This window comes from Salmo salar, chromosome ssa19 (assembly GCF_905237065.1).
Source record: "Salmo salar chromosome ssa19, Ssal_v3.1, whole genome shotgun sequence".
In the NCBI taxonomy this organism is placed as follows: Eukaryota; Metazoa; Chordata; class Actinopteri; order Salmoniformes; family Salmonidae; genus Salmo; species Salmo salar.
This window is the reverse complement of record NC_059460.1, coordinates 20,479,121-20,505,143: the sequence shown is the minus strand read 5'-3', so window position 1 is coordinate 20,505,143 and position 26,023 is coordinate 20,479,121. Positions and strand designations below refer to the sequence as shown.

Genomic DNA, 26,023 nt, shown 5'->3' with positions numbered 1-26,023 from the left:
TAGTACTTTAGTAGGTGGTACACAAGTGGAATGAAGTATGATCCTAATCCTGCATGTTTTCCTGGTGCCTTTTTCCTGGACATACAGCCACTGAACTATGAGAGGAAGAAGACCTACACCCTTCACATTGAAGGAGTGAATACCCACGTGGAACCTCGCTTTTCCTACCTTGGTCCTTTCAAAGACACTGCCACCCTAAAGATCACTGTGGGAGATGTGGACGAGCCTCCTGTATTCTCTATGGATTATTACATCATGGATGTTTATGAAAACGCTCATATTGGTACAGAGGTGGGGGCTGTAACAGCCCGGGATCCAGACAGCAAAAACAGTCCTGTAAGGTAAGAGCTTGGAGACAATTTATTCTCTGTCTGCATCACCTCATCCCTAAGCCTGGGTAGTACAGGATCCAGAACTAGGCTAATCATGTGCCACTCCTTGTTTTGTGTTCAAACATGATTCTCCAGTCTGGTCAGGCAAATGTTTTGTTGTTATGAGTATAAATTAAAAAGCAGCAAATGGGCTCTACTAGACAACACATAATATGCATGTATGCTCACGTGCAAAGATATGGTAATATTAACCTGATTTTAAAAAACATACAACCCTTCAAGTGTCCTAATAGGAATCAGCTTTCCTAGTTTGCACGGCATAGGCTCCAATTATCATGTCTAAAAGCTTAGGGCCGTTCAGTCTATACAAACCTTGTATTCATTTTCACATTCCAAGAAATGAAGAGGGAATTGCGTCATAACCTCATATCAGATACAGTATATTATCCATACCCCAATAGATTGCAATCTAATAGTCCCTATTACATGATATGTGATCTTGGTTTGGTGAAACACCACGCTGTACATATGGAATTCCTCAATTGTATTAAGCACTGAACCACAGTCCCTTCACATGTTATTGTGGCCATATCTCTTTCCGCCATGTCTGCAAAAGACAGGCTGGCTAGCCAGACCCTTTATGAAGAAAGATGTATCTATAATACATGTTCAAGGAGTGATAGAGATGCTGACGGAGTCTGACATTTTTAAACAAGATTCTTATTGTGAATCAACAGCTTAAGATATTTGAAAGGGATTTATATTAAACAAAAGGAAATCTACATATGAAAGGGTCCTGGTGGGATACCTCCCCCTCGTCTAATTCGTAGAGCTCTCTGTCTCACTGTTCACCACCAGAAAGGAAGAGACAATGGGAAAGGTTTGAATAAAATCCATTTGAACTGAGAAAAAGAAAAATGCCACAAAATAATATTCCTTGAGTTGGTGGTTGACGGTTTGCTGTTGGAGACAGATCGCAGTCTCTCTCTCTCTGATCGCTGATGCTGCTTTTACCTCATGTATCATTTATGTTCCCTCAAGATACGAAGAAATAAGGCCATTAGTTAGATTTTTTTAAGATCATTTCAGGTCCCTTTGTTATTGACACATTTTAATTGCCTAACAAGGTGGTGAGTCATAGTCATCACAGCAAAATCTTCAAGTCCCTCTGAGGACCAAGGTGCTGTCTGATCTGACACATCCATGATGAGAGTTCTCTAGCAACTCCATAACAGTTACAGAGAGTAATAACCTGTGTCACACTCGTAGTGCACTGTAAATGGTCTTCTGTAATAGTGCTAACATATTTTGAATAAAGCCCTATGCATGACTCAGGGTTGGGGAGTTATCTGATTACAAAAACAAAAAAAAACTGTACACACTAAAATAAAATATGAGGGTTCCTCAAGGGTTCTTTGGGAAGGGTGATGGTTCTATGTGGAATCATAATGACTCAAATAACCCTTTGAGTTCTTTGATGGTTCTTTACAGTTCACCAAAGGGTTTTTTGCTCTTTTAGTCATAATTAAATGTAGGGGAGGCAGCTCATTAGAATATTTTGGGGCGGCTCTTTTTGTGCAACCGTGAGTGAGTGTCATTCCAGTTCATCTAACGTGTTGTTTTATGCCATTCTATACTATGGCCAGTGACTGTCTTGTAAAATACTTTGAGTCAATTGAGAACAATTGAGAATGGTTGACTAAATCAATCAATGGTTTTCAATTCTCTCCTCAGGGAACTGCAGCTGTTCCAGAGGAAGCTCACTTGATTAAACTTGTCACCTAACACAATAATAACACCTATGAAATTTTAAGTATATAATATGGCTTCCCATAATAAAAAAAATCTGTATGGTTATTTGAAAGGATCTGTTTGAAAGCAACTGTTTCATGGAAGCTGTTTGGTGCCATTTTTCCTACATTTTCCCATACGTGGGCCAGCCCCCTAGCAATTCGAGTTCTAGCCAATGAGCTTCAGCCCCTCGCCATTTGAGTCACAGCTAGTAAGATGCACACACAGCAAACAGAGAGAAAGAGAGAGAGAGAGAGAGGGAGAGAGAGAGAGAGAGAGACACCAGATAAGACAGGACAAATATGAGGTAGTAGGCAATTTTCGGGGACCACTTTTGTCTCGTCAGTGCTACTTTCAGAACAACTGGCAAAAAAGTATACAAAAGTACTGGAGAATCTCTTTAAGGGGAAAGCATTCCGAAAGTAACTGAAAGTAATCAGATTAAGTTACTGAGTTTTGGTAATCCAAAAGTTACGTTACTGATTACAATTTTGGACAGGTAACTAGAATCCATCTCAGGACACTGACGTGAATAATTGGCAGGCAAACTTTGTTGGAGGATTTCAGTTTACCAGGAGAGTGTCACTTTTGCCATCGTATTCAGTTACCTTACAGACTGATGCAAAACCCACCACACCAAGAAATTGATATGAGGTTGTGTTTAGGCATTTTCTGTGCTGTCAAAATATCACACGTGAAAACATTTCACTATTTAGACGTTTTATGGAATCACATGATCATGCAAACGCCCATTCTGTTTTTGATTCCTCCCATGTAATTACCAAACGCTTGAACCTTGCTGTTAAAATCTCTCTTTCGGTCTTTGTGCACTCATAAACATGAGCGTTTAATAAACCATGACAGCATTTCTGCCGAGAGTGCCTTCTAAAATTGTAAGCAAGCTACGCTTACGAGAATTAATTAATTATAGCAAATGAATGCAATCCTTTGCTTTATTGTTTTTCCCCTCTCTCCATCTTGCTATTAGTGCTTTCTTTCCATGCCAATGTATATTAGTTCTAAGAACCAAGACTAAATTAGACGTGCAAATGGTTCATTAAAAAATAAATTACCAACCACACATTGTGTTCATTTCATACATAATAAAAATCTTTAGGAAACAAACTGAATATAGGCTAACATATGGAATTGTTTTAAAATGGTCTTAACATGCATTATATAGCTATTTGATATCTTAGGACCCCTTTAATTATAAATATACAAATATATATAATTTGATAAAATATTGAATTTGGCCTTTACTACGAAAAAGGTATGAAAATCTATGCATTCTGGATAAGAGCGTCTGCTAAATGAATCAAATGTCAAATGTAAAACTACTTTTGCCGATAGAAATGGATTGAATAACACATTCATAAATGGCAGTAAAATACAGTATTTTTTTTTTATCTCAATACAGTTTTGAAGTGTCTGTCCTATATTGAGGAGATATAAGAAAGCTCAGGACATTTTAGTTTTTTGGATACACATTTAATCCCTGATTTGTGTTGCAACAAAACTACCTCCATACTTCCATTCATTTGTATGGGTTACCTTCAAACGAGATCCATGGGGGTTGTAGAGCAAAACAGAGAGGTTAGAGTGGCCATATTAGTTTGTAGGCCAAACCGTTCGGACGCTACATTTTCATGAGAAGACTGATTTCCGGGATGTCTCATGGTCTGACAAACACCACTGTAGTGGTTGAAAAAGTTGCCATTCGTCATGTTGAGTAAAAATACCTTAATATAACATGACTCAAGTAAAAAAGTGGAGTGCACCCAGTAAAATACTACTTGAGTAAAAGTATTTAGTTTTAAAAATACTTACTAAGTATCAAAAGTAAAGGTATAAAAAAAAAAAAATTCCTTATATTAAGCAAACCAGATGGCATGATTTAATTATTATATATTTTTTTAAATATGGATAGTCAGGGGCACACTCCAACACTCAGAAATAATTTATAAACAAAGCATTTGTGTTTAGTGAGTCTGCCAGATCAGAGGAAATAGAGATGACCAGGGATTTTCTCTTTATAAGTGGGTGAATTGGACCATTTTCCTGTCCTTCTATGCGTTCAAAATGTAATGACTGATTTTGGGAGTCAGGGAGAATGTATGGAGTAAAAACTACATTTAATTTTCGGAATGTAGTGGAGTAAAATTTTTATAAAAAAATAAATAGTACAGTACAGATACCCCCCCAAAAATGGAATAGTACTTTAAAGTATACTTAACCCTTGTGATGTCTTAAGGGTCAAAACAGAGTGCAATGAATGCTCAGGGGGAAAAAAGTGTAGATTCACGCGCAGAGCATGGCAGGTGTTTATTTTGCCTTCACAGCAGGCAGGAATCGTAGTCACAGGCAGGCAAACAGGCAGGTGAATCAAAACTAGGACTGAAGTCGCTAACTGGTTCTCACAAACGAGCTAGGAAAAGGCTTAATAGTCAAAATGAACAATACCTCACAAAAGCACAAACAGAATGAACTGAACTAAATAAGGATCTGATGAGACCAGGTGAGTAACTAACACAGGTGAAATCAATGAACAAAAATGAAAGACAGGGCTACGTTCAAGAACACAATGAAACAGGGCTACGTACAAGAACACAATGAAACAGAACACAAGGTTGACTAAGAAAATAAATACAGAACCTTACACAGAGAAAACCCCCTACATGATCATTTTTCAACTTGAAATTTGAGTGACCACAACATTAGATAAAGTGAAACATCGCCTTTGTTCATATTTCCATAAAAGCTGTACCCCACTAGGGTAGAAAGACTGTCTTAGGATCCTTTTTGACCATGCAGTTATAAAATCATTTATACACCACAAAAACCACAAAGACACACACACATACAATGAGAATTTGAGATTATGTGTGCTACTGATCGAACTCAGCCAGCAGCTCCTGAAGAGGAAGATTACCATGGTTGGCAGAGTTAGAAAGAACAAGCCTGAGCTCCCCCTGCACTCCTCGCAACAAGGCGGAGAGAGGCCTTCTCATCAAAATTTGCCTTCACCCCCACGACCACTCTAGTTTCTTACCTCCCAAAGAGGAACAAGAACGTGGCCCTCCAGAGCACACCCCACAAAATGGCTGAGATCAGTGATCATGAGGACAGGAAGCCAGCCATCATCCTGGACTACAACCATAACAAAGGAGGCGTGGACAACCTGTACAAGGTGACTGGAACTTACAGCTGCAGGAGGATGACTGCCCGCTGGTCCCTGGTCATCTTCTATAACATCATTAATGTGTCCTCATACAATGCCTTCGTGATATGGAACAAGATCAACCCTACCTGGATGCCTGATAACCTGAACAAGAGGAGGGTGTTGCTGGGAAAGGTACCCCACACATTCAAAGAAGGGAGCACCTCCCCACACAGCAGCCTCTGCAGCACTTGTGAAAGCTGTACAGGGGGTTGAATCTTGTCCTGATCCACCTGAGGCTGCAGTTGGGGCAGGCAAGAGGAGGAGATGCCAATTTTCCCCCCAAATAAGGACTGTAAAACAAATACTATGTCCTGCACATGTGAGAAATACATCTGCAAAGTCCATGAACACACACTTGCATACTGTCCTACATGTGCTAATTAAAGTTGATTGATTTATGTTCTTCACATTTTTGTTTTGTATCTATTATCTTATTTTATTCTTATTTATTGTTGTTGTTTATACACCTTGTGGGTGGTGACATGGTTAAAAAATGGGAAAAGACTAGTATTTTGTAGTTGATTTCCTCATTTTACAGAATATATCACTGTTGCCAAAACAGTTCAAGAATGTTATTGTTTCCTTTCAATAAAATGCATTCAAAACTACTTTCTTCACATTTCTGCAACATTCTTAGGCTATACAAGAGCTATCTCTTGCTAATAAAAAATGTATGTTTACACTTATGCAGTACCTTTAGCAATAATAATAATAAACCTCTACTTTAGTAAATAAAACAATTATGACAGGTGTGTTGTAATAAAAACAGGTGGTGTCCACTGACTAAATGCAGTCTTTCTGCATTGTGAAGAGGGAAAACCCAGATATTCACAAAGTTTGTGATGAATGACAGGTTGTTTCTTCATGCAAAATAGATTTGGGGTTTAAAATTCAATTAAGCAGCTTTATTTTAGGGGTTTAGTGAAGGTGGGTAATTGTTTACCCTTAGGACATGGGGAGTATACAGAATGTTAAGACTACACAAGGGTTAAGTACTTTACATCACTGCACTGCTGTAGCTCGGCCATCTTCGACCGCAGATGCGGAAGGCGGACATAGGCAGATTGAGACACAGCCCATGCAAAAAAAACAGAAATCTGTAGCTTAAACTGACATATTTTGATGGGGACGTTTTTTATTATGATACTTAGATTGACGCAGTCCTATGGGTCCTGATCTTATAGTAAGCCCTAGTCCTATGGGCTCTAGTCAAAAGTAGCGCACTAAATAGGGAATAGGGTGCAATTTGGGATGCACTCCCACTGTACTGTAAACGGTGGACCGTAGACTCCATAGCACACAGGGATACATTTGACATCAACCCTTCAAGGGTAATTTGTTTTTGCATCGTGATGCATTTCCCATTTCCACAGGTCTGCATGACATTTTTATTAGACTGTGCAGAAACGGTATTCATGCATTTTTAAACTATCCTCTCCCCCCTCCATTTCTCAAAATAGGTATTTCATCAACCTCAGTGAACACGGAGATAAGTATTTTAACATTGACATGGACAGCGGAGTTATAAAGACTACCCAGAGTCTGGACCGGGAAGACATGCCGTGGCACAACATTACTGTGATGGCCTCGGAGGTTGGTAGGTACAGAGGGTTTCCATTCCTACTGCAGCATGGTGTGTGTCTGTATGTGTGTGTCTGTGCGTGTGTCTAAAGGGTAGGGGAAGCTTCAAACTTAAAATATAAAATCTACCGTACAGAGGTCTGGGAGGAGAGGTTTGAAGGGTCAATCAATTCATATTTTCTTGTTCTGACCTCATCAAAGCTATTAAACTTTCCTTTAGCCTTTACACAAACATAATGATATACTAATGGTATTGAGGTATATGCCTAGATGGTTGCATCAGATTTGGAGATGATTCAATATGAATCGGTGTGTATGTCACTGTTGGTTTTGAAATGAGGGGATTAGTTGTGGTTTTAAGGAGGTGATTGAGTGATAAATGACTTATAAAGTTGTTGACATCACTGCTGTGGGGCTGATGAGTCACAGTGTGTGACCCAAATGGCACATTATTCCATAGGGCTCTGGTCAAAAGTAGTGCACTAAATAAGGAATAGGCTGCCATTTGTGATGTTACCACATGATCCATTAATGATTGTGTTTTATAACCTATTATAAAGCAATTCAATTCTGGTTGTCTAATGTGTCATTTATGTTAGCGTTTCCAAAATACTGTTATTTTATGAAAAGCACAACTATAGAGATGTTGTTTTGGAAAAGCTTTTAACAGTGTATTCATAGCACATTTAATGAAAAAACATCACAATTCCCATACCATTTTGGCCTTTAAAAGTATATTATTATGCATGAGTCATGAAGAATTGCAAGTTTTCTCCTCAAGTGTTGAAAAAAATTACTTTAAACAGCTTTCAATTTGTTTATATCCCATCCACAGAATTAAGCACTTCAGGCTCACTGCTGGTAAAGCGGATGATTGACAAAGGCAATGTACTGTACTCCGTCTCAGATTGAACAATTAAACCATTATTATTTTAGTTATTGGTCAATTAGAAGGAATAAGGGAACGCTCGCTCATAATTAAAATATTGACGCTTTATTTGTCAAATTATAATTAAAATCATGACATTTTGGCCATCAATGCCCTTCACTATTCTCATAAATATATACTGCTCAAAAAAATAAAGGGAACACTTAAACAACACATCCTAGATCTGAATGAAATAAATAATCTTATTAAAATACTTTTTTCTTTACATAGTTGAATGTGCTGACAACAAAATCACACAAAAATAATCAATGGAAATCCAATTTATCAACCCATGGAGTTCTGGATTTGGAGTCACACTCAAAATTAAAGTGGAAAACCACACTACAGGCTGATCCAACTTTGATGTAATGTCCTTAAAACAAGTCAAAATGAGGCTCAGTAGTGTGTGTGGCCTCCACGTGCCTGTATGACCTCCCTACAACGCCTGGGCATGCTCCTGATGAGGTGGCGGATGGTCTCCTGAGGGATCTCCTCCCAGACCTGGACTAAAGCATCCGCCAACTCCTGGACAGTCTGTGGTGCAACGTGGCGTTGGTGGATGGAGCGAGACATGATGTCCCAGATGTGCTCAATTGGATTCAGGTCTGGGGAACGGGCGGGCCAGTCCATAGCATCAATGCCTTCCTCTTGCAGGAACTGCTGACACTCCAGCCACATGAGGTCTAGCATTGTCTTGCATTAGGAGGAACCCAGGGCCAACCGCACCAGCATATGGTCTCACAAGGGGTCTGAGGATCTCATCTCGGTACCTAATGGCAGTCAGGCTACCTCTGGCGAGCACATGGAGGGCTGTGGGGCCCCCCAAAGAAATGCCACCCCACACCATGACTGACCCACTGCCAAACCGGTCATGCTGGAGGATGTTGCAGGCAGCAGAACGTTCTCCACGGCGTCTCCAGACTCTGTCACGTCTGTCACGTGCTCAGTGTGAACCTGCTTTCATCTGTGAAGAGCATAGGGCGCCAGTGGCGAATTTGCCAATCTTGGTGTTCTCTAGCAAATACCAAACGTCCTGCACGGTGTTGGGCTGTAAGCACAACCCCCACCTGTGGACGTCGGGCCCTCATACCACCCTCATGGAGTCTGTTTCTGACCGTTTGAGCAGACACATGCACATTTGTGGCCTGCTGGAGGTCATTTTGCAGGGCTCTAGCAGTGCTTCTCCTGCTCCTCCTTGCACAAAGGAGGAGGGAGCGGTCCTGCTGCTGGGTTGTTGCCCTCCTACGGCCTCCTCCACGTCTCCTGATGTACTGGCCTGTCTCCTGGTAGCGCCTCCATGCTCTGGACACTACGCTGACAGACACAGCAAACCTTCTTGCCACAGCTCGCATTGATGTGCCATCCTGGATGAGCTGCACTACCTGAGCCACTTGTGTGGGTTGTAGACTCCGTCTCATGCTACCACTAGAGTGAAAGCACCGCCAGCATTCAAAAGTGACCAAAACATCAGCCAGGAAGCATAGGAACTGAGAAGTGGTCTGGGGTCCCCACCTGCAGAACCACTCCTTTATTGGGGGTGTCTTGCTAATTTCCTATAATTTCCACCTGTTGTCTATTCCATTTGCACAACAGCATGTGAAATGTATTGTCAATCAGTGTTGCTTCCTAAGTGGACAGTTTGATTTCACAGAAGTGTGATTGACTTGGAGTTACATTGTGTTGTTTAAGTGTTCCCTTTATTTTTTTTAGCAGTGTAGTTAGTTCCACTTGCATTGTAATGCATGCACTGAAACATTAACCACAAAACAAAACAACATTAGTATACAGAAAACGATTACTGGGAAATACTTTTGATCAATTGTGCGAAATGACAGCTAACTTTAGCTACATTTTATCCAGAGAAACTAGGGTTAAGCACCTTGCTCAAGGGCACATCAGCAAATTTTTCACTTTGTCAGCTAGGCTACCTACCACCCAGTAGCTAAGCTCTAGACACTAGCTAGCTAACTAGACAGTCATTGGTGCTGACAGATTGAAACTGAAGTGTTTCAAACGATCCCACAAAACATGACATTGCTAACCAGGCCTTAATTGGCATACACAATTTGCAAGTTTATTAGGAAGTTTAATAAGTTACACTCACCGGACAACTCTGGTGGGTATTTTAGCTAGCGTGGTTTCCATTTTCCAACAGATTTTTCTTCTCCACCTGACTGCTTGTCAACGGTTACTGTTCTTGGAACTCATGTGTTCACCAGAAATGGCTTCTGGTAAACTGTTTGCCACTACTGGCAATAAGTATTGTTGCCACAGGTTTGCCACAGATTCAAATAGAATCTTGAGAGAATTGTTTGCAAGACAAAAACCTCTGGCGCTCTGTTTGCCTCTAGTGGCAATAACTATTAGTTTTGTTAACGTTTTGCTGCAAATTCACCAATAGTGGCAAACATTTTCAATCTTCTGGCAACATTTTGTGGCACACTATTTAGTTTACAGTAAATTTTCCAAACTTGCGGGACGTTTGCCGCAACAAATAATCGTGTATACTTGAGATTGAAATAAGTATGTCTCATACAAACCCACATTATTTGCATGTCAAGATGTAACTATATCAACATCTTTATGATACAAGTATTTGGAATAATGATATAAAGTATTCTATCTAACAGCATAGCATTTAACTGCACTATTTCAGTATCACAATGGTATCACAAAGACTCTGACATAACATTGCAAAGGGGTGATGATGCACGTATCATGATGATATCTACAGGTAACTGCCAAAATAAAGAAAACACCAACATAAAGTGTCTTATGGCATTGGGCCACCACGAGCCAGAACAGCTTCAATTTGCCTTGGCATAGATTCTATAAGTATCTGGAACACTACTGGAGGGATGCGATACCATTCTTCCATAAGAAATTAAATAATTGTATATTTTGTTGATGGTGGTGGAAAACTCTGTCTGGCGCCGTTCAAGAATCTCCCATAAGTGTTAAATTGGGTTGAGAACTGGTGACTGAGACGGCCATGGCATATGGTTTACATAGTTTTCATGATCATCAAACAATTCAGTGACCACTTTTCTTCTTCTTCTTCTTCTTCATTATGGTGGTCCGCATACAAATGTTATAAACTCAGCAAAAAAAGAAACGTCCCTTTTTCAAGACCCTGTCTTTCAAAGATAATTAGTAAAAATCCAAACAACTTCACAGATCTTCATTATAAAGTGTTTAAAAACACTATTTCCCATGCTTGTTCAATGAACCATAAACAATTAATGAACATGCACCTGTGGAACGGTCGTTAAGACACTAACAGCTTATAGTAGGCAATTAAGGTCACAGTTATGAAAACTTAGGACACTAAAGAGGCCTTTCTACTGACTCGGAAAAACACCAAAAGAAAGATGCCCAGGGTCCCTGCTCATCTCCATGAACGTGCCTTAGGCATGCTGCAAGGAGGCATGAGGACTGCAGATGTGGCCAGGGCAATAAATTGCAATGTCCGTACTGTGAGACGCCTAGGACAGAACTACAGGGAGACAGGACAGACAGACCATGTGTAACAACACCTGCACAGGATCGGTACATCCGAACATCACGCCTGCGGGACAGGTACAGGATGGCAACAACAACTGTCCGAGTTACACCTGGAATGCACAATCCCTCCATCAGTGCTCAGACTGTCCGCAATAGGCTGAGAGGCTGGGCTGAGGGCTTGTAGGCCTGTTGTAAGGCAGGTCCTCACCAGACATCACTGGAAACAATGTCACCTATGGGCAGAAACCTACCGTTGCTGGACCAGACAGGACTGGCAAAAAGTGCCCTTCACTGACGAGTTGCGGTTTTGTCTCACCAGCGGTGATGGTCGGATTTGCGTTAATTGTCAAAGGAATGAGCGTTACACCGAGGCCTGTACTCTGGAGCGGGATCGATTTGGAGGTGAAGGGTTCATCATGGTCTGTGGCAGTGTGTCACAGCATCATCGGACTGAGCTTGTTGTCATTGCAGGCAATCTCAATGCTGTGCGTTACAGGGAAGACATCCTCCTCCCTCATGTGGTACCCTTCCTGCAGGCTCGTCCTGACATGACCCTCCAGCATGACAATGCCCCCAGCCATACTGCTCATTCTGTGTGTGATTTCCTGCAAGACAGGAATGTCAGTGTTCTGCCATGGTCATCTCAATCCCATTGAGCACGTCTGGGACCTGTTGGATCGGAGGGTGAAGGCTAGGGCCATTCTCCCCAGAAATGTCTGGGAACTTGCAGGTGTCTTGGTGGAAGAGTGGGGTAACATCTCACAGCAAGAACTGGCAAATCTAATGCAATCCATGAGGAGGAGATGCACTGCAGTACTTAATACAGCTGTTTGCCTCACCAGATAGTGAATGTTACTTTTGATTTTGACCCCCCCCCTCTTTGTTCAGGGACACATTATTCCATTTCTGTTAGTCACATGAGTATGGAACTTGTTCAGTGTGTCTCAGTTGTTGAATCTTGTTATGTTCATACAAATATTTACACGTTAAATTTGCTGAAAATAAATGCAGTTGACGTTTAGGTGAATGCCGCCACATACTGTATTGGCAGTCTATCATCCTACTATTCTGTAATATGAATCCATTACACTTTGTGAACAAATTGCCCTACCAACTAACCCTACACCCATTAAAAACTCATCACTATTCCACTACTTTGGTCATATTCGATCCTGCACCTGTCCAGCAGGCTCGGAGGATGGGACACTATTGTTCAGAACACCAAATAACATTAGAATTTTGATTTGATTTGACATCCTTACTTGACTTTATCTGGTTAAAACTCTGCATCAAAACTCAGTAGTACATACAAGTGTCTTCTCTGTTTCACCACACTCTCCACTGTGTCTGCGTTGCACCAAACAGAGGGCATCACAGACACCAGGAATCTTCAACTTCGGTTGACCCTCCTCAACATTTAACATCTCTCCAGTTATCATTCCTTTCAACTGCGCCTTGCTCTGCAGAGGAAAGCAAGTCACAGTTCTTGTCCCCAGTCACATGGTGTGGAGCGCACACTCCCTCTGGACGGCAGAAATGCCAAAAATCTACATGATTCCACTTTGAGTCCCTTTCATCGACCAAATATTCCCAGACCTCTTTTCCACTCAACCTGACACCACATATGGATCAGCCAGAAGGCAAGGATCCATTCTCTCCAAAAATGTCACTCCGACTGGGCAAGAAAAACATATTCATCACCATCAGGACGAGGCAGAAACTTTGCCAACGCAGTTAATTCATCCTCACTCTCGTCATGTTCAATATTCTTCTGCAGCAATCCATATGTACTCTTATTATATTCCACTCTCTTAAATGTTTTTCTTGCCCGCCTTCTTACCGGCCTCAATGGGTTTAAACACAGATTCAACCACAAAAACCAGAGAGGTTTTCCAATGCCTTGCAAAGAAGGGCACATATCGGTAGAAAAAAAGCAGACATTTAAAATCCTTTTGAGCATGGTGAAGTTATTTATTACACTTTGGATGGTGCATCAATACATCCAGTCACTATAGAAATACAGGTGTCCTTCCTGACTCAGTTGCTGGATAGGAAGGAAACCGCTCAGGGATTTCACCAAGAGGCTAATGGGGACTATAAAATAGTTACAAAGTTTAATGGCTGTGATAGAAGAAAACTGAAAATGGATCAACAACATGGTAGCTACTCCACAATACTAACCTAATTGACAGAGTGGAAAGAAGGAAGCCTGTGCAAAATAAAATATTCCAAAACATGGCACTGTTATTGTAGCAACAAGGCACTAAAGTAATGCTGCAAAAAATATGGCGAAGCAATTCACTTTTTGTCCTGAATATAAAGTGTTGTGTTGTATTGCATTTGCCCCAAACATATTACCAAGTAGCACTGTCTATATTTTCAAGCATAGTGGTGTTATGGGTATGCTTGTAATCGTTAAAGACTGGGGAGTATTTCAGGATAAAAAAATAAACGTAATGGAGCTAAGCATAGGCAAAATCCTAGAGGAAACCCTAGTTCAGTCTGCTTTCCAACAGACACTGGAAGATAAATTCACCTTTCAGCAGGACAATAACCAAAAACACAAGGCCAAATTTACACTGGAGTTGCTTACCAACAAGACAGTGAATGTTCCTGAGCGGGCAAATTACAGATTTGACTTTAAATCTGCTTGAAAATCCATGGCAAGATCTGAAAATGGTTGTCTAGCAATGACCTCCAACCAATTTGACAGAGCTTGAAGAATTTTGAAAAGACTAATGGGTAAATGTTGCACAATCCAGGTGAGTAAAGCTCTTATAGACTTACCCAGAAAGACTCAAAGCTGTAATCACTGCCAAAGGTGCTGCTACAAAGTATTGATTCAGGGGTGTAAATGCTTATGTAAATGAGATATTTCTTTATTTCATTCTCAATAAATGTGCAAACATTTCTAAAAATATGTTTTCACTTTGTCATTATGGGGTATTGTGTTTAGGTGGTTGAGAATCTACAGTATGTAAGCCATTTTGTACATTGACTGTAAGACAACAACATTTGGAATAAGTCAAGGGCTGTGAATACGTTCTGAAGGCACTGGAAGTTATTATGAACTTCACAGGGTAGTGAAAGTGCAAGGTGATGCACTTGATGCTCCTTTCCAATAAATATCAAGGGACCTATTCTGGTGACATTAACATTGATGTTTGGCTGCCATTTATCCATATTAATCTCATCAGTCTATAAATGCGCTTTGGCCAACAGCTCGCAGCTCCAGTACTGTATCTGAACGCTGTTGGCCGGAGCCAAAACCATTAGTAGAGTTCAATTTGATTTTAACATTATATGTGCACTACCTCATCACCCACAGCCTATTATTATCATCCTATTAAAAGTCAATTTGATGGAAGCACATCTCCAGTGGGAAAATGTGCATATTGTTTTATGCACATTTTTTTTTTATTCACTTGAAAATCTATCACCAATTGGATAGAAACCTAGCTAATGACCTCAACTTGCACATGCCAAATCTAACCAATAACTAACAAAAAAATATTCTCACACCCACATCGATATGCTTCAAGTTTAGGCTATTTTGTTTTTCTATTGCTAGGACATTGTGGAACTTATACCATAAATGTGCACATCCTATACAGTATAGACTGATATTATGATTTATAAATGTAAAACCGTTTGGTAAGAAAATGCTAAAAAAGTTATACATACAATAAATCAAATATTTGCATATTTATAGCATTGGTTTAAATGGAACAGTCAGACATTTGTGTCCTTAGCTATATTTCCTATTAAATAATCAATTATCAAATTAGTCAACGTTCCACTGTTCTTTGAATTCTTAATATTAGGTTGTAAATTAATTAAATCAATTCGAGCCCCGACGACTTCAGGAATTCCTATCAGGCTAATTTGTAATCACAATTAGGCAATCCCTCACCAACTGACGCGGAGGCTGCATACACATTTGTCTTTATCGCTTTGCCTCTCTTTAGTATGCAAAAGGTACAATGGGCATGTTTAAACTTTTCCCATCAAAATTGTGAAAAATATGTTTCTATATCAAGACTGATTTCTTTAAAATGGGCATTTTTCCCAGACACAGATTGAGCCTAGTCCTGAACTTAAAAGAATAGAGCAGGTAAGAGTTTGACCAATACAATGGAAAAGCCACACACATCCCCCCCATGCAGGATACATACAGAAGCTCCTAATTGCCACCCACCAAAATTAGCCTTCATTTAGGCTATTGTTTATATATAGTACAGTTAAAAGTTTGGATACACCTACTTTTACTTTATTTTTACATTGTATAATAATAGAAAAGACATCAAAACTATGAAATAACACATATGGAATCATGTAGTAATCAAAAAAGTATTAAACAAATGAAAATATATTTTATATTTGACATTCTTCAAAGTAGCCACCCTTTGCCTTGATGATAGCTTTGCACATGCTTGGCATTCTCTCAACCAGGTTCATGAGGTAGTCACCTGGAATGTATTTCAATTAAAAAGTGTGCCTTGTTAATTTGTGATATTTCTTTCCTTCTTAATGTGTTTGAGCCAATCAGTTGTGTTGTGACAAGATAGGGGTGGTATACAGAAGATAGCCCTATTTGGTAAAAGACCAAGTCCATATTATGGCAAGAAAAGCTCAAATGAGCAAATAGAAAAGACAGTCCATCATTACTTTATTTCACCGGCCTGAAATACAATTCATGTCGCCTATTTGATAAAATATTGAATTTTAATAGGCAATAGTCCAAACTGCCAACAACATGTAAGGCATGGCAAAAATACAACACAGTAAGAGCCCGAAAAGCAGAGTAGGGGCGCAGCCCAAAAACTCGCAGCCTTACTACACAAAAATGCAGAGGGAAATGCCTAAAACCCCAACCTGACCAAACCAGACAAAACAATCCCGCACAATCCCCAAACCTAAACAGAGACTAAATAACCCCCACTAACGATCTAACACAATACAGGTGCACACATAAACCAGACCTCACCAAAAGAAAAATGAAGAGAGGATCAGTGGCAGCTAGTAGGCCGGCGACGACGACCACCGAGCGCCGCCCGAACGAGGAGAGGCGCCACCTTTAGTCGACGTTGTGACACATAATATATTTTAGTTTGTAGCTCAAACAGTTCGGACGCTACAGACAGAAGTTGGCACATCATCATTACTGATTTCAGACGAGTCCCGTGATCCTTGTGGGGTTCGTAGAGAAAAACGTCTATCATAATAGTTTGCATGCCAAACCATTTGGACACTACAGACGTCGTGAGAAGACTGATTTTCTGGATGTCTCATGGTCTGACAAACACTGCTGTAGCTTGGCCAACTACCGCAGATATGGAAGCACAACATAGGCAGATGCAGTGGATTGAGACGCAGCACATGCAAAAAATATCTCTAGCTTAAACTGACGGATTTTGATGGGGATTTTTTTATTATCTTACTTAGACTTACTCACGGGTGCTGCAGTAAATATATAGCATAACAGTACTTTATTGTTAAATTACATTTTAATAAATCTACAGCAATTGCTAAAAGTGAGTATGGAATTATATTACAGCGTACTCCAAAATATTTTGTGTTTTTATATCACTTGCACTCCCCTAGGCCTAAACAAAGGCTTACAAACTGGCAGCGACTACAGGGCAAAACAGATCAAAAGGACAAGGCTAAAAACTCCCCAATTAAGGTTTTGTGACATGCTGGCACTCTGATCTGATCCCTATACACATTTAATTTCTAAGGAACTACTACCACAGATCACTTATATTGGTACAGTAGTCTAACAGGTGCAACAAGTATTGCATCTTATAAGGCACACCTCCAAAATGTGTTATTTAGAGAACTTTAACAACAATACCATGCATCCACAAAAGGCTGTTGAGTGGTACTGAATCAGTAAATTGCTGTAGATTTACAAGAAAATATTTCTAGAGTCCAAAAATACACTATGGTACTGTATTAAGTAGGATGGTACTGATATCCAGTAAATATAGTCTGTGGTGTACATCATTCTCACTAATGGGTGCTCAAAATATGTTAATGAGCCAGAGATTATTTTGCTTCCCACAACATTGTACTTTACTGTATTTGCTGTAATTTTGCAGCAGTGTAGCGGAATGCCATTGAGGCCCCATAATGCATTGCTGTTTACAGGACTGTACTGTAATATAGATTACAGCAGCTAACTGTAAAAGTTTTACAGTAAATTTACAGCCATTTGTTAGTGTTATGCTACCAGTTTATTCAAACGGGAGTTAGCATTCACCAGATATTTTTTCTAAAGCCAAAAATGACAACTTCTACATTCTGCAGCGAAAATAGCCAAATATATCCAAATCTGATTTTTGTATCCACATTGTGGGCCTGTTAGAACACATATTGTAAATCATGATGGATTTGACAAATATCCACTTTGTTAGATCTGATTTTTTTGAATGGGTGTCAATGATGGTGTCCTCGTTCTATACCCCACGTCTGCGTTCCATTGGTCTGTTTATTGCATGTACTCTCAATCGTTTATTTCCATGCATTGAAAGTGCTTTTTAGTCTCGGGCTAGGCCTAATCTCTGTCTGGGAAACTGGTATAAAGTGGAGAATATACCATGCTTTACAGCTTTTTTCTCCAGATTGTAAACTCATAGTATGAGTATTGTCATACAATATACTGTAGTATCATAACATTTAAAAAGAGAAAGTGTCACAATTGCAGATGGAAAATTATCATCTCGGCATGAAAATCTCAACATGATGCAGAGCAATAACAAAATACACACAAGTGTCCCTTGTGTCACCTCAAATTATTTCAATATGCTGTTTCAGTAAATTGAGCACCTAATATACATTACATGTACACTGACCAAAAATATGAAAGCAACATGGAATGTTTTAAGGCAATCAAACAGGCAGAGAGTCGCAATTCAACGGCTCAGAATCGAGACATATGTGGCAGGGTCTACAGACAATCACGGATAACAGAGGGAAAACCAGTCACGTCGTGGACACCGACGTCTTACTCCCAGACAAGCTAAACACATTCTTCGCCTGCTTTAAGGATAACACAGTGCCATTAATGTGGCCCGCTCCCAAGGACTGTGGGCTCTCCTTCTACATGGCCGATGTGAGTAAGACGTTCGAGGGGGTTAACCCTCGCAAGGCTGGCAGCCCAGACGGTATCCCTAGCCGTATCCTCAGAGCATGCGCAGACCAGCTGGCTGGAGTTTTTAAGGACATATTCAATCTCTCCCTATCCCAGTCTGCTGTCCCCACTTGCTTCAAGATGTCCACCATTGTTCCTGTTGTCAGGAAAGCAAAGGTAACTGAACTAAAGGACCTTCGCCCCGCAGCACTCACTTCTGTCATCATGAAGTGCTTTGAGAGGCTAGTTAAGGGTCGTATCACCTCCACCTTACCTGACAATAGATAAATAGATTCACAGACAATGCAATTGCATTGAACACTGCCCTATCCCACCTAGACAAGAGGAATACATATGTAAGAATGCTGTTCATTGACTATAGCTCAGCCTTCAACACCCTATTAACCTCCAAGCTCATCATCAAGCTCGGGGCCCTGGGTCTGAACCTCGCCCTGCGCCACTGGGTCCTGGCGGGCCGACAACAGGTGGTGAAGGTAGGAAACAACACCTCCACTTCACTGATCCTCAACACAGGGGCTCCACAAGGGTGCGTACTCAGCTCCCTCCTGTACTCCCTGTTCACCCATGACTGTGTGGTCACACACGCCTCCAACTCAATCATCAAGTTTGCAGATGACACAACAGTAGTAGGCTTGATTACCAACAATGACAAGACAGCCTACAGGGAGAAGGTGAGGGCCCTGGCGGAGAGGCACTAGGATAATAACCTCTCCCTCAACATCAACAAAACAAAGGAGCTGATTGTGGAAAAGGCAGATGGATCCCGCCCCTATCCACAATGACGGGACCGCAGTGGAGAAGGTGGAAAGCTTCAAGTTCCTCGGCGTACACATCACTGACGATCTGAAATGTTCGACCCTCACTTTGTAGTGTGGTGAAGAAGGTGCAACAGCAACCTCAGGAGGCTGAAGACATTTGGCTTGGACCCTAAAACCCTCACAAACTTTTACAGATGCACAATTGAGAGCATCTTGTCGGGCTGTATCACCGCCTGGTATGGCAACTGCACTGCCTGCAACCGCAGGGCTCTTCAGATGGTGGTGAGGTCTGACCAATGCATCAACGGGGGCACACTGCCTACCTTCCAGGACACCTATAGCACCCGATGTCACAGGAAGGCTAAAAAGATAATCAAGGACATCTACCACCCGAGCCACAGCCTGTTCACCCTACTATCATCCAGAAGACGAGGTCAGTACAGGTGCATCAAAGCTGGGACTGAAAAACAGCTTCTATCTCAAGGCCATCAGATTGTTAAATAGCCATCACTAGCCTGCTACCACCCGGTTACTCAACCCTTCACCTTAGAGGCTGCTGCCTTATATACATCGTCTTGGAATCACTGGTCACTTTAATAATGGAACACTAATCACTTTACATACTGCTGTTATTAACATACTGCTTTACTCATTTTATTTGCATATTATATATTCTATTCTACTGTATTTTAGTCAATGCCACTCCGACATTACTCGTACTAATATTTAATATTTATATATTTCTTTATTTTACTTTTATTCATTAATTTACTTTTAGATTTGTGTGTATTGTTGTGAATTGTTGGATATTACTGCACTGTTGGAGCTAGGAACACAAGCATTTCACTACACCCACAATAACACCTGCTAAATATGTGTAAAGTTGAAGTCGGAAGTTTGCATACACCTTAGCCAAAGATATTTAAACTCAGTTTTTCACAACTCCTGACATTTAATCCTAGTGAAAATGCCCTGTCTTAGGTCAGTTAGGATCAACACTTTATTTTAAGAATGTGAAATGTCAGAATAATAGTAGAGAGAATGATTTATTTCAGCTTTTATTTATTTCTTCACATTCCCAGTGGGTCAGAAGTTTACATACACTCAATTAGTATTTGGTAGCATTGCCTTTAAATTGTTTAACTTGGGTCAAACGTTTCAGGTAGCCTTCCACATGCATCCCACAATAAGACTTTTTCTATTGTATTATTGACTGTATGTTTGTTTATTCCATGTGTAACTCTGTGTTGTTGTTTGTGACGCACTGCTTTGCTTTATCTTGGCCAGGTCGCAGTTGTAAATGAGAACTTGTTCTCAACTAGCTTACCTGGTTAAATAAAGGTGAAATGAAAAAATACAAAATAATGAAAAATAAGTTGGGTGAATTTTGGCCCATTCCTCCTGACAGAGCTAGTGTAACTGAGTCAGGTTTGCTATTGTTTTGTGTGACAAAACTGTACATTAATTGTCCCCAGCACAAGGTGCACCTGTGTATTGATCATTCTTTTTAATCAGTTTCTTGATACGCCACACCTGTCAGGTGGATGGATTATCTTGGCAAAGGGGAAATGCTCATTAACAGGGATGTAAAGAAATGATAAGCTTTTTGTGCATTTGAAAAATGTCTGCAATCTTTTATTTCAGCTCATGAAACATGGGACCGACACATTACATGTTTTCTTTATATTTTTGTTCAGTGTACAGTACTTGCATAAATGCATGCATTTTCCCTTGAATGCATCAGCGAAATCAGAGCGGTTATTCGTCAGCCAGAGAGAATGGTCCATATACACATGAATGGACACCCGCACATGGTTTAGTAGTACTGGGCCCTTACTCTGATATTCTGAATAATCGCCCATGGCGAACAAATGATCCATCACCCACAACATGCTAAATGAACTAAAACAACAAATATATTGTTTTTTATGTTTCTTTGGCTTCCAAGTTAAGAAACATATTGCTTCATGACTTATCATCTTCTCCTACTCCTAGAATATCTTGCTGAATAGTTTAGTTTTTGTTTTATTAGAAAATCTAATGTAGAAACAGTGTGATACAAGTCCATTTTAAGGACTCAATATGTCCTTGGTGTGCAAAGTAAGATGCACTGGAAACCAATTTATCAGTTTGTGTTATCTTTACTTAAGGACCTGTATTCATAAAGCGCCTCAGAGTATGAGTGCTGATATTGGATCAGTTTTGCAGTTAAGATCTTAATGAATACAATTAGCCAATGTGAACAGGGGGTAACCTGATCTTAGATCACACAGCAAATTATCCAGATAAATACATAACACTGAGTCTTAAATCAACACTGGAAGTGTGGAGTCTGTGGACCCATATACACCTCGGAACAGTGTTAAATTAACACACTGCTAAGTGCAGGGGGTGACAAAGTCATTCCATGGACAGCCTAGTGTTTGCAGGTTTTTGTTTTTTCCTTTCAATTAAGCCCTAGACAACCAGGTGTGGAGAGTACCTTACTAATTAGTGACCTTTTTCCTCACCCATCTACACACAATAACCCATAATCACAATGTGAAAACATGTTTAAAGAATTTATTGAAAATTAAATACAGAAATATTTCCTTTACATAAGTATGCACACTTCCTAGTCAATACTTTGTGGAAGCACTTTAGGCTTTGAGTCATTTGGGTATGTCTGTGTCAGATTTGAAAATCTGGATTTGGCAATTTTCTCCCATTCTTCCTTGCAGATTTTCTCAAACAATGTTAAATTAGAGGGGGAGGGGAGTGAACAGAAATCTTCAAGTCTTTCCACAGATTATCAATGGGATGCAAGTCTGAGCTTTCATGGACTTTCACATTCTTGTTCTGAAGCCATTCCAGCATTGTTTCGCTATATGCTTTGGGCCATTGTCCTGTTGGAACCTACATCTTTACCCCCAATCTAAGGTTGTTAGCACTCTGAAGCAGGTTTTTATCAAGGATTTGTCTGTATTTGGCTCCATTCATTGTTCCCTCTATCCTTAGCAGTCTTCCAGTCACAACCGCTGAAAAGTGTCCGCATAGCATGATGCTGCCACTACCATGATTTGCGGTAGGGATGGTGTTAGACTGGTGATGAGATGTGCCTGGTTTTCTCCAGACATGGCACTTTGCATTCAGGCCAAAGAGTTACATTTTTGTCTCATCAGACCGCAAATTATTTTTCCTCTCAAAGTCTTTCACATTACTTTTTGTAAACTCCAGGTGTGTGGTCTAGTGCCGTTTTATCAGATGTGGCTTCCATCTGGCCACTCTCCCATAAAACCCAAATTGGTGTAGAGACTGTTGTCCTTCTGGTAGGTTCTCCCATCTCAGCCAAAGAACACTGTAGTTCTGTCAGAGTGGTCATTGGCTTCTTGGTCACCTCCCTGACCAACACCTTTCTTTCCCGTTTGCTCATTTTGGTCGGAGGGCAAGCTCTAGGCAGAGTTGAGGTAGTTCCATACTTTTTCCATTTCCCAATGATGGAGACCACTGTGCTCTTGGAAACTTTCAACACTAGAAATTGTTTTATACCCTTCCCAAGATATTTGCCTCATCACAATTATACCAAGGAGAGCTACAGCCATATCCTTGACTTCATTTTATAGTTTCTGCTTGGACATGCACTGTCAACTGTTGAATATTATATAGAAAGGTAGGGGTTTTTCTAAATCATATCCAAACAATTTATTTGGCCACAGGTGGATTTCAATCAAGTTGTATTTACAGATCGAGGATGCTCAAAATAAATTGTATGCACCTGAGCTCTGTTTCGAGTGACATAGCAAAGGGGTGTGAATACTTACAGTGAGGGAAAAAAGTATTTGATCCCCTGCTGATTTTGTACGTTTGCCTACTGACAAAGGAATGATCAGTCTATAATTTTAATGGTAGGTTTATTTGAACAGTGAGAGACAGAATAACAACACAAAAATCCATAAAAACGCATGTCAAAAATGTTATAAATTGATTTGCATTTTAATGGAGGGAAATAAGTATTTGACCCCCTCTCAATCAGAAAGATTTCTGGCTCCCAGGTGTCTTTTATACAGGTAACGAGCTGAGATTAGGAGCACACTCTTAAAGGGAGTGCTCCTAATCTCAGTTTGTTACCTGTATAAAAGACACCTGTCCACAGAAGCAATCAATCGATCAGATTCCAAACTCTCCACCATGGCCAAGACCAAAGAGCTCACCAAGGATGTCAGGGACAAGATTGTAGACCTACATAAGGCTGGAATGGGCTACAAGACCATCGCCAAGCAGCTTGGTGAGAAGGTCACAACAGTTGGTGCGATTATTCGCAAATGGAAGAAACACAAAAGAACTGTCAATCTCCCTCGGCCTGAGGCTCCATGCAAGATCTCACCTCGTGGAGTTGCAATGATCATGAGAACGGTGGGGAATCAGCCCAGAACTACACGGGAGGATCTTGTCAATGATCTCAAGGCAGCTGGGACCATAGTCACCAAGAAAACAATTGGTAACACACTACGTCGTGAAGGACTGAAATCCCGCAGCGCCCGCAAGGTCCCCCTGCTCAAGAAAGCATATATACATGCCCATCTGAAGTTTGCCCATGAACATCTGAATGATTCAGAGGACAACTGGGTGAAAGTGTTGTGGTCAGATGAGACCAAAATGGAGCTCTTTGGCATCAACTCAATTCGCCGTGTTTGGAGGAGGAGGAATGCTGCCTCTGACCCCAAGAACACCATCCCCACCGTCAAACATGGAGGTAGAAACATTATGCTTTGGGGGTGTTTTTCTGCTAAGGGGACAGGACAACTTCACCGCATCAAAGGGACGATGGACGGGGCCATGTACCATCAAATCTTGGGTGAGAACCTCCTTACCTCAGCCAGGGCATTGAAAATGGGTCGTGGATGGGTATTCCAGCATGACAATAACCCAAAACACACGGCCAAGGCAACAAAGGAGTGGCTCAAGAAGAAGCACATTAAGGTCCTGGAGTGGCCTAGCCAGTCTCCAGACCTTAATCCCATAGAAAATCTGTGGAGGGAGCTGAAGGTTTGAGTTGCCAAACGTCAGCCTCGAAACCTTAATGACTTGGAGAAGATCTGCAAAGAGGAGTGGGACAAAATCCCTCCTGAGATGTGTGCAAACCTGGTGGCCAACTACAAGAAACGTCTGACCTCTGTGATTGCCAACAAGAGTTTTGCCACCAAGTACTAAGTCATGTTTTGCAGAGGGGTCAAAAACGTATTTCCCTCATTAAAACGCAAATCAATTTATAATATCTTTGACATGCGTTTTTCTGGATTTTTTGTTGTTGTTATTCTGTCTCTCACTGTTCAAATAAACCTACCATTAAAATTATAGACTGATCATTTCTTTGTCAGTGGGCAAACGTACAAAATCAGCAGGGGATCAAATACTTTTTTCCATCACTGTATTTAAAGGAGATATTTCTGTGTTTCATTTTCAATAAATTTGCTAAAATATCTAGAAACATGTTTTGACTTTGTCATTATGGGGTATTGTGTGTAGATGGGTGAGAGAGAAAAAATCTAATTAATCCAGTTTGAATTCAGGCTGTTACACAACAAAATGTGGAATAAGTTAAGGGGTCTGAATACTTTTGAAGGCACTGTATAACACAATACCATATGTATTTCATAAGGCCTTATTTTGAGGCTGTCACGCCCTGACCTGAGAGAGACGTTTTTCTCTGTTTGGTTAGGTCAGGGTGTGACATGGGGTGGGCATTCTATGTGTTGTATGTCTATGTTGTTTTTTTCTTTGATTGGCCGAGTATGGTTTCCAATCAGAGGCAGCTGTCATTCGTTGTCTCTGATTGGGAATCATACTTAGGCAGCCCTTTTTCCCACAGTCAGTTGTGGGATCTTGTCTTTGTGTTGCCTAGCTTTTCGTTCGTTGTATTGTTTATTGTTTTTGCTGGTTCTAATTTATCAATAAATATGATGAACCCAACTCACGCTGCGCCTTGGTCTACTCCTAACGACGAACGTCACAGAGGGCCTAGTTTTAGCCTAATACAGTGGCCTGCAACTCATACACATCACTTTGAACCAAAACCACGCCCATCACTATTGTATTCCCCAACATGCTCTATTACAGGTTTAGAATTGTTTGTTTAGATATCTACAGTGCATTTAGGAATTATTCGGATCCCTTGACTTTTTCCATATTTTGTTAAGTTACAGCCTAAATCTAAAATGTATTAAAAAAGTATTTCCCTCATCAATCTACACACAATATCCCATAATGACAAAGCGAAAACAGGTTTTTGCAAATTTAGAATTTCTTTTTTTTTAAAATACATTATTATTATACAGAAGTATTCAGACCCTTTGCTAGGAGACTCGAAATTGAGCTCAGGTGCATCCTGTTTCCATCTTCCTTGAGTATTTCTGCAACTTGATTGGAGTCCACCTGTGGTAAATTCAATTGATTGGACATGATTTGGAAAGGCACACACCTATCTATATAAGGTCCCACAGTTGACAGGGCATGTCAGAGCAAAAACCAAGCCATGAGGTCGAAGGAATTGTCTATAGAGCGCCGATACAGCATTATGTCGAGGCACAGATCTGGGGAAGGGTACCAAAACATTTCTGCAGCATTGATGGTCCCCAAGAACACAGTGGCCTCCATCCTTCTTAAATGGATGAAGTTTGGAACCACCAAGACTCTTCCTAGAGTTGGTCGCCTTGACCAAACTAAGCTGTAGGAGAAGGGCCTTGGTCAGGGAGATAACCAAAATCCCGATTG

At 40.5% G+C, this 26,023-nt stretch overlaps 1 protein-coding gene across 1 annotated transcript in view; it reads left to right on the top strand.

The window, feature by feature from the left end:
- LOC106578564 (cadherin-18) overlaps positions 1 to 26,023 on the top strand; it is a 227,641-nt gene that overhangs the window by 172,358 nt on the left and 29,260 nt on the right. The window contains exons 7-8 of the mRNA XM_014157549.2: positions 88 to 341; positions 6,807 to 6,943. Of these exons, the coding sequence (XP_014013024.1) occupies positions 88 to 341; positions 6,807 to 6,943 (391 nt within the window). The remainder of the gene's footprint in view (positions 1 to 87; positions 342 to 6,806; positions 6,944 to 26,023) is intronic.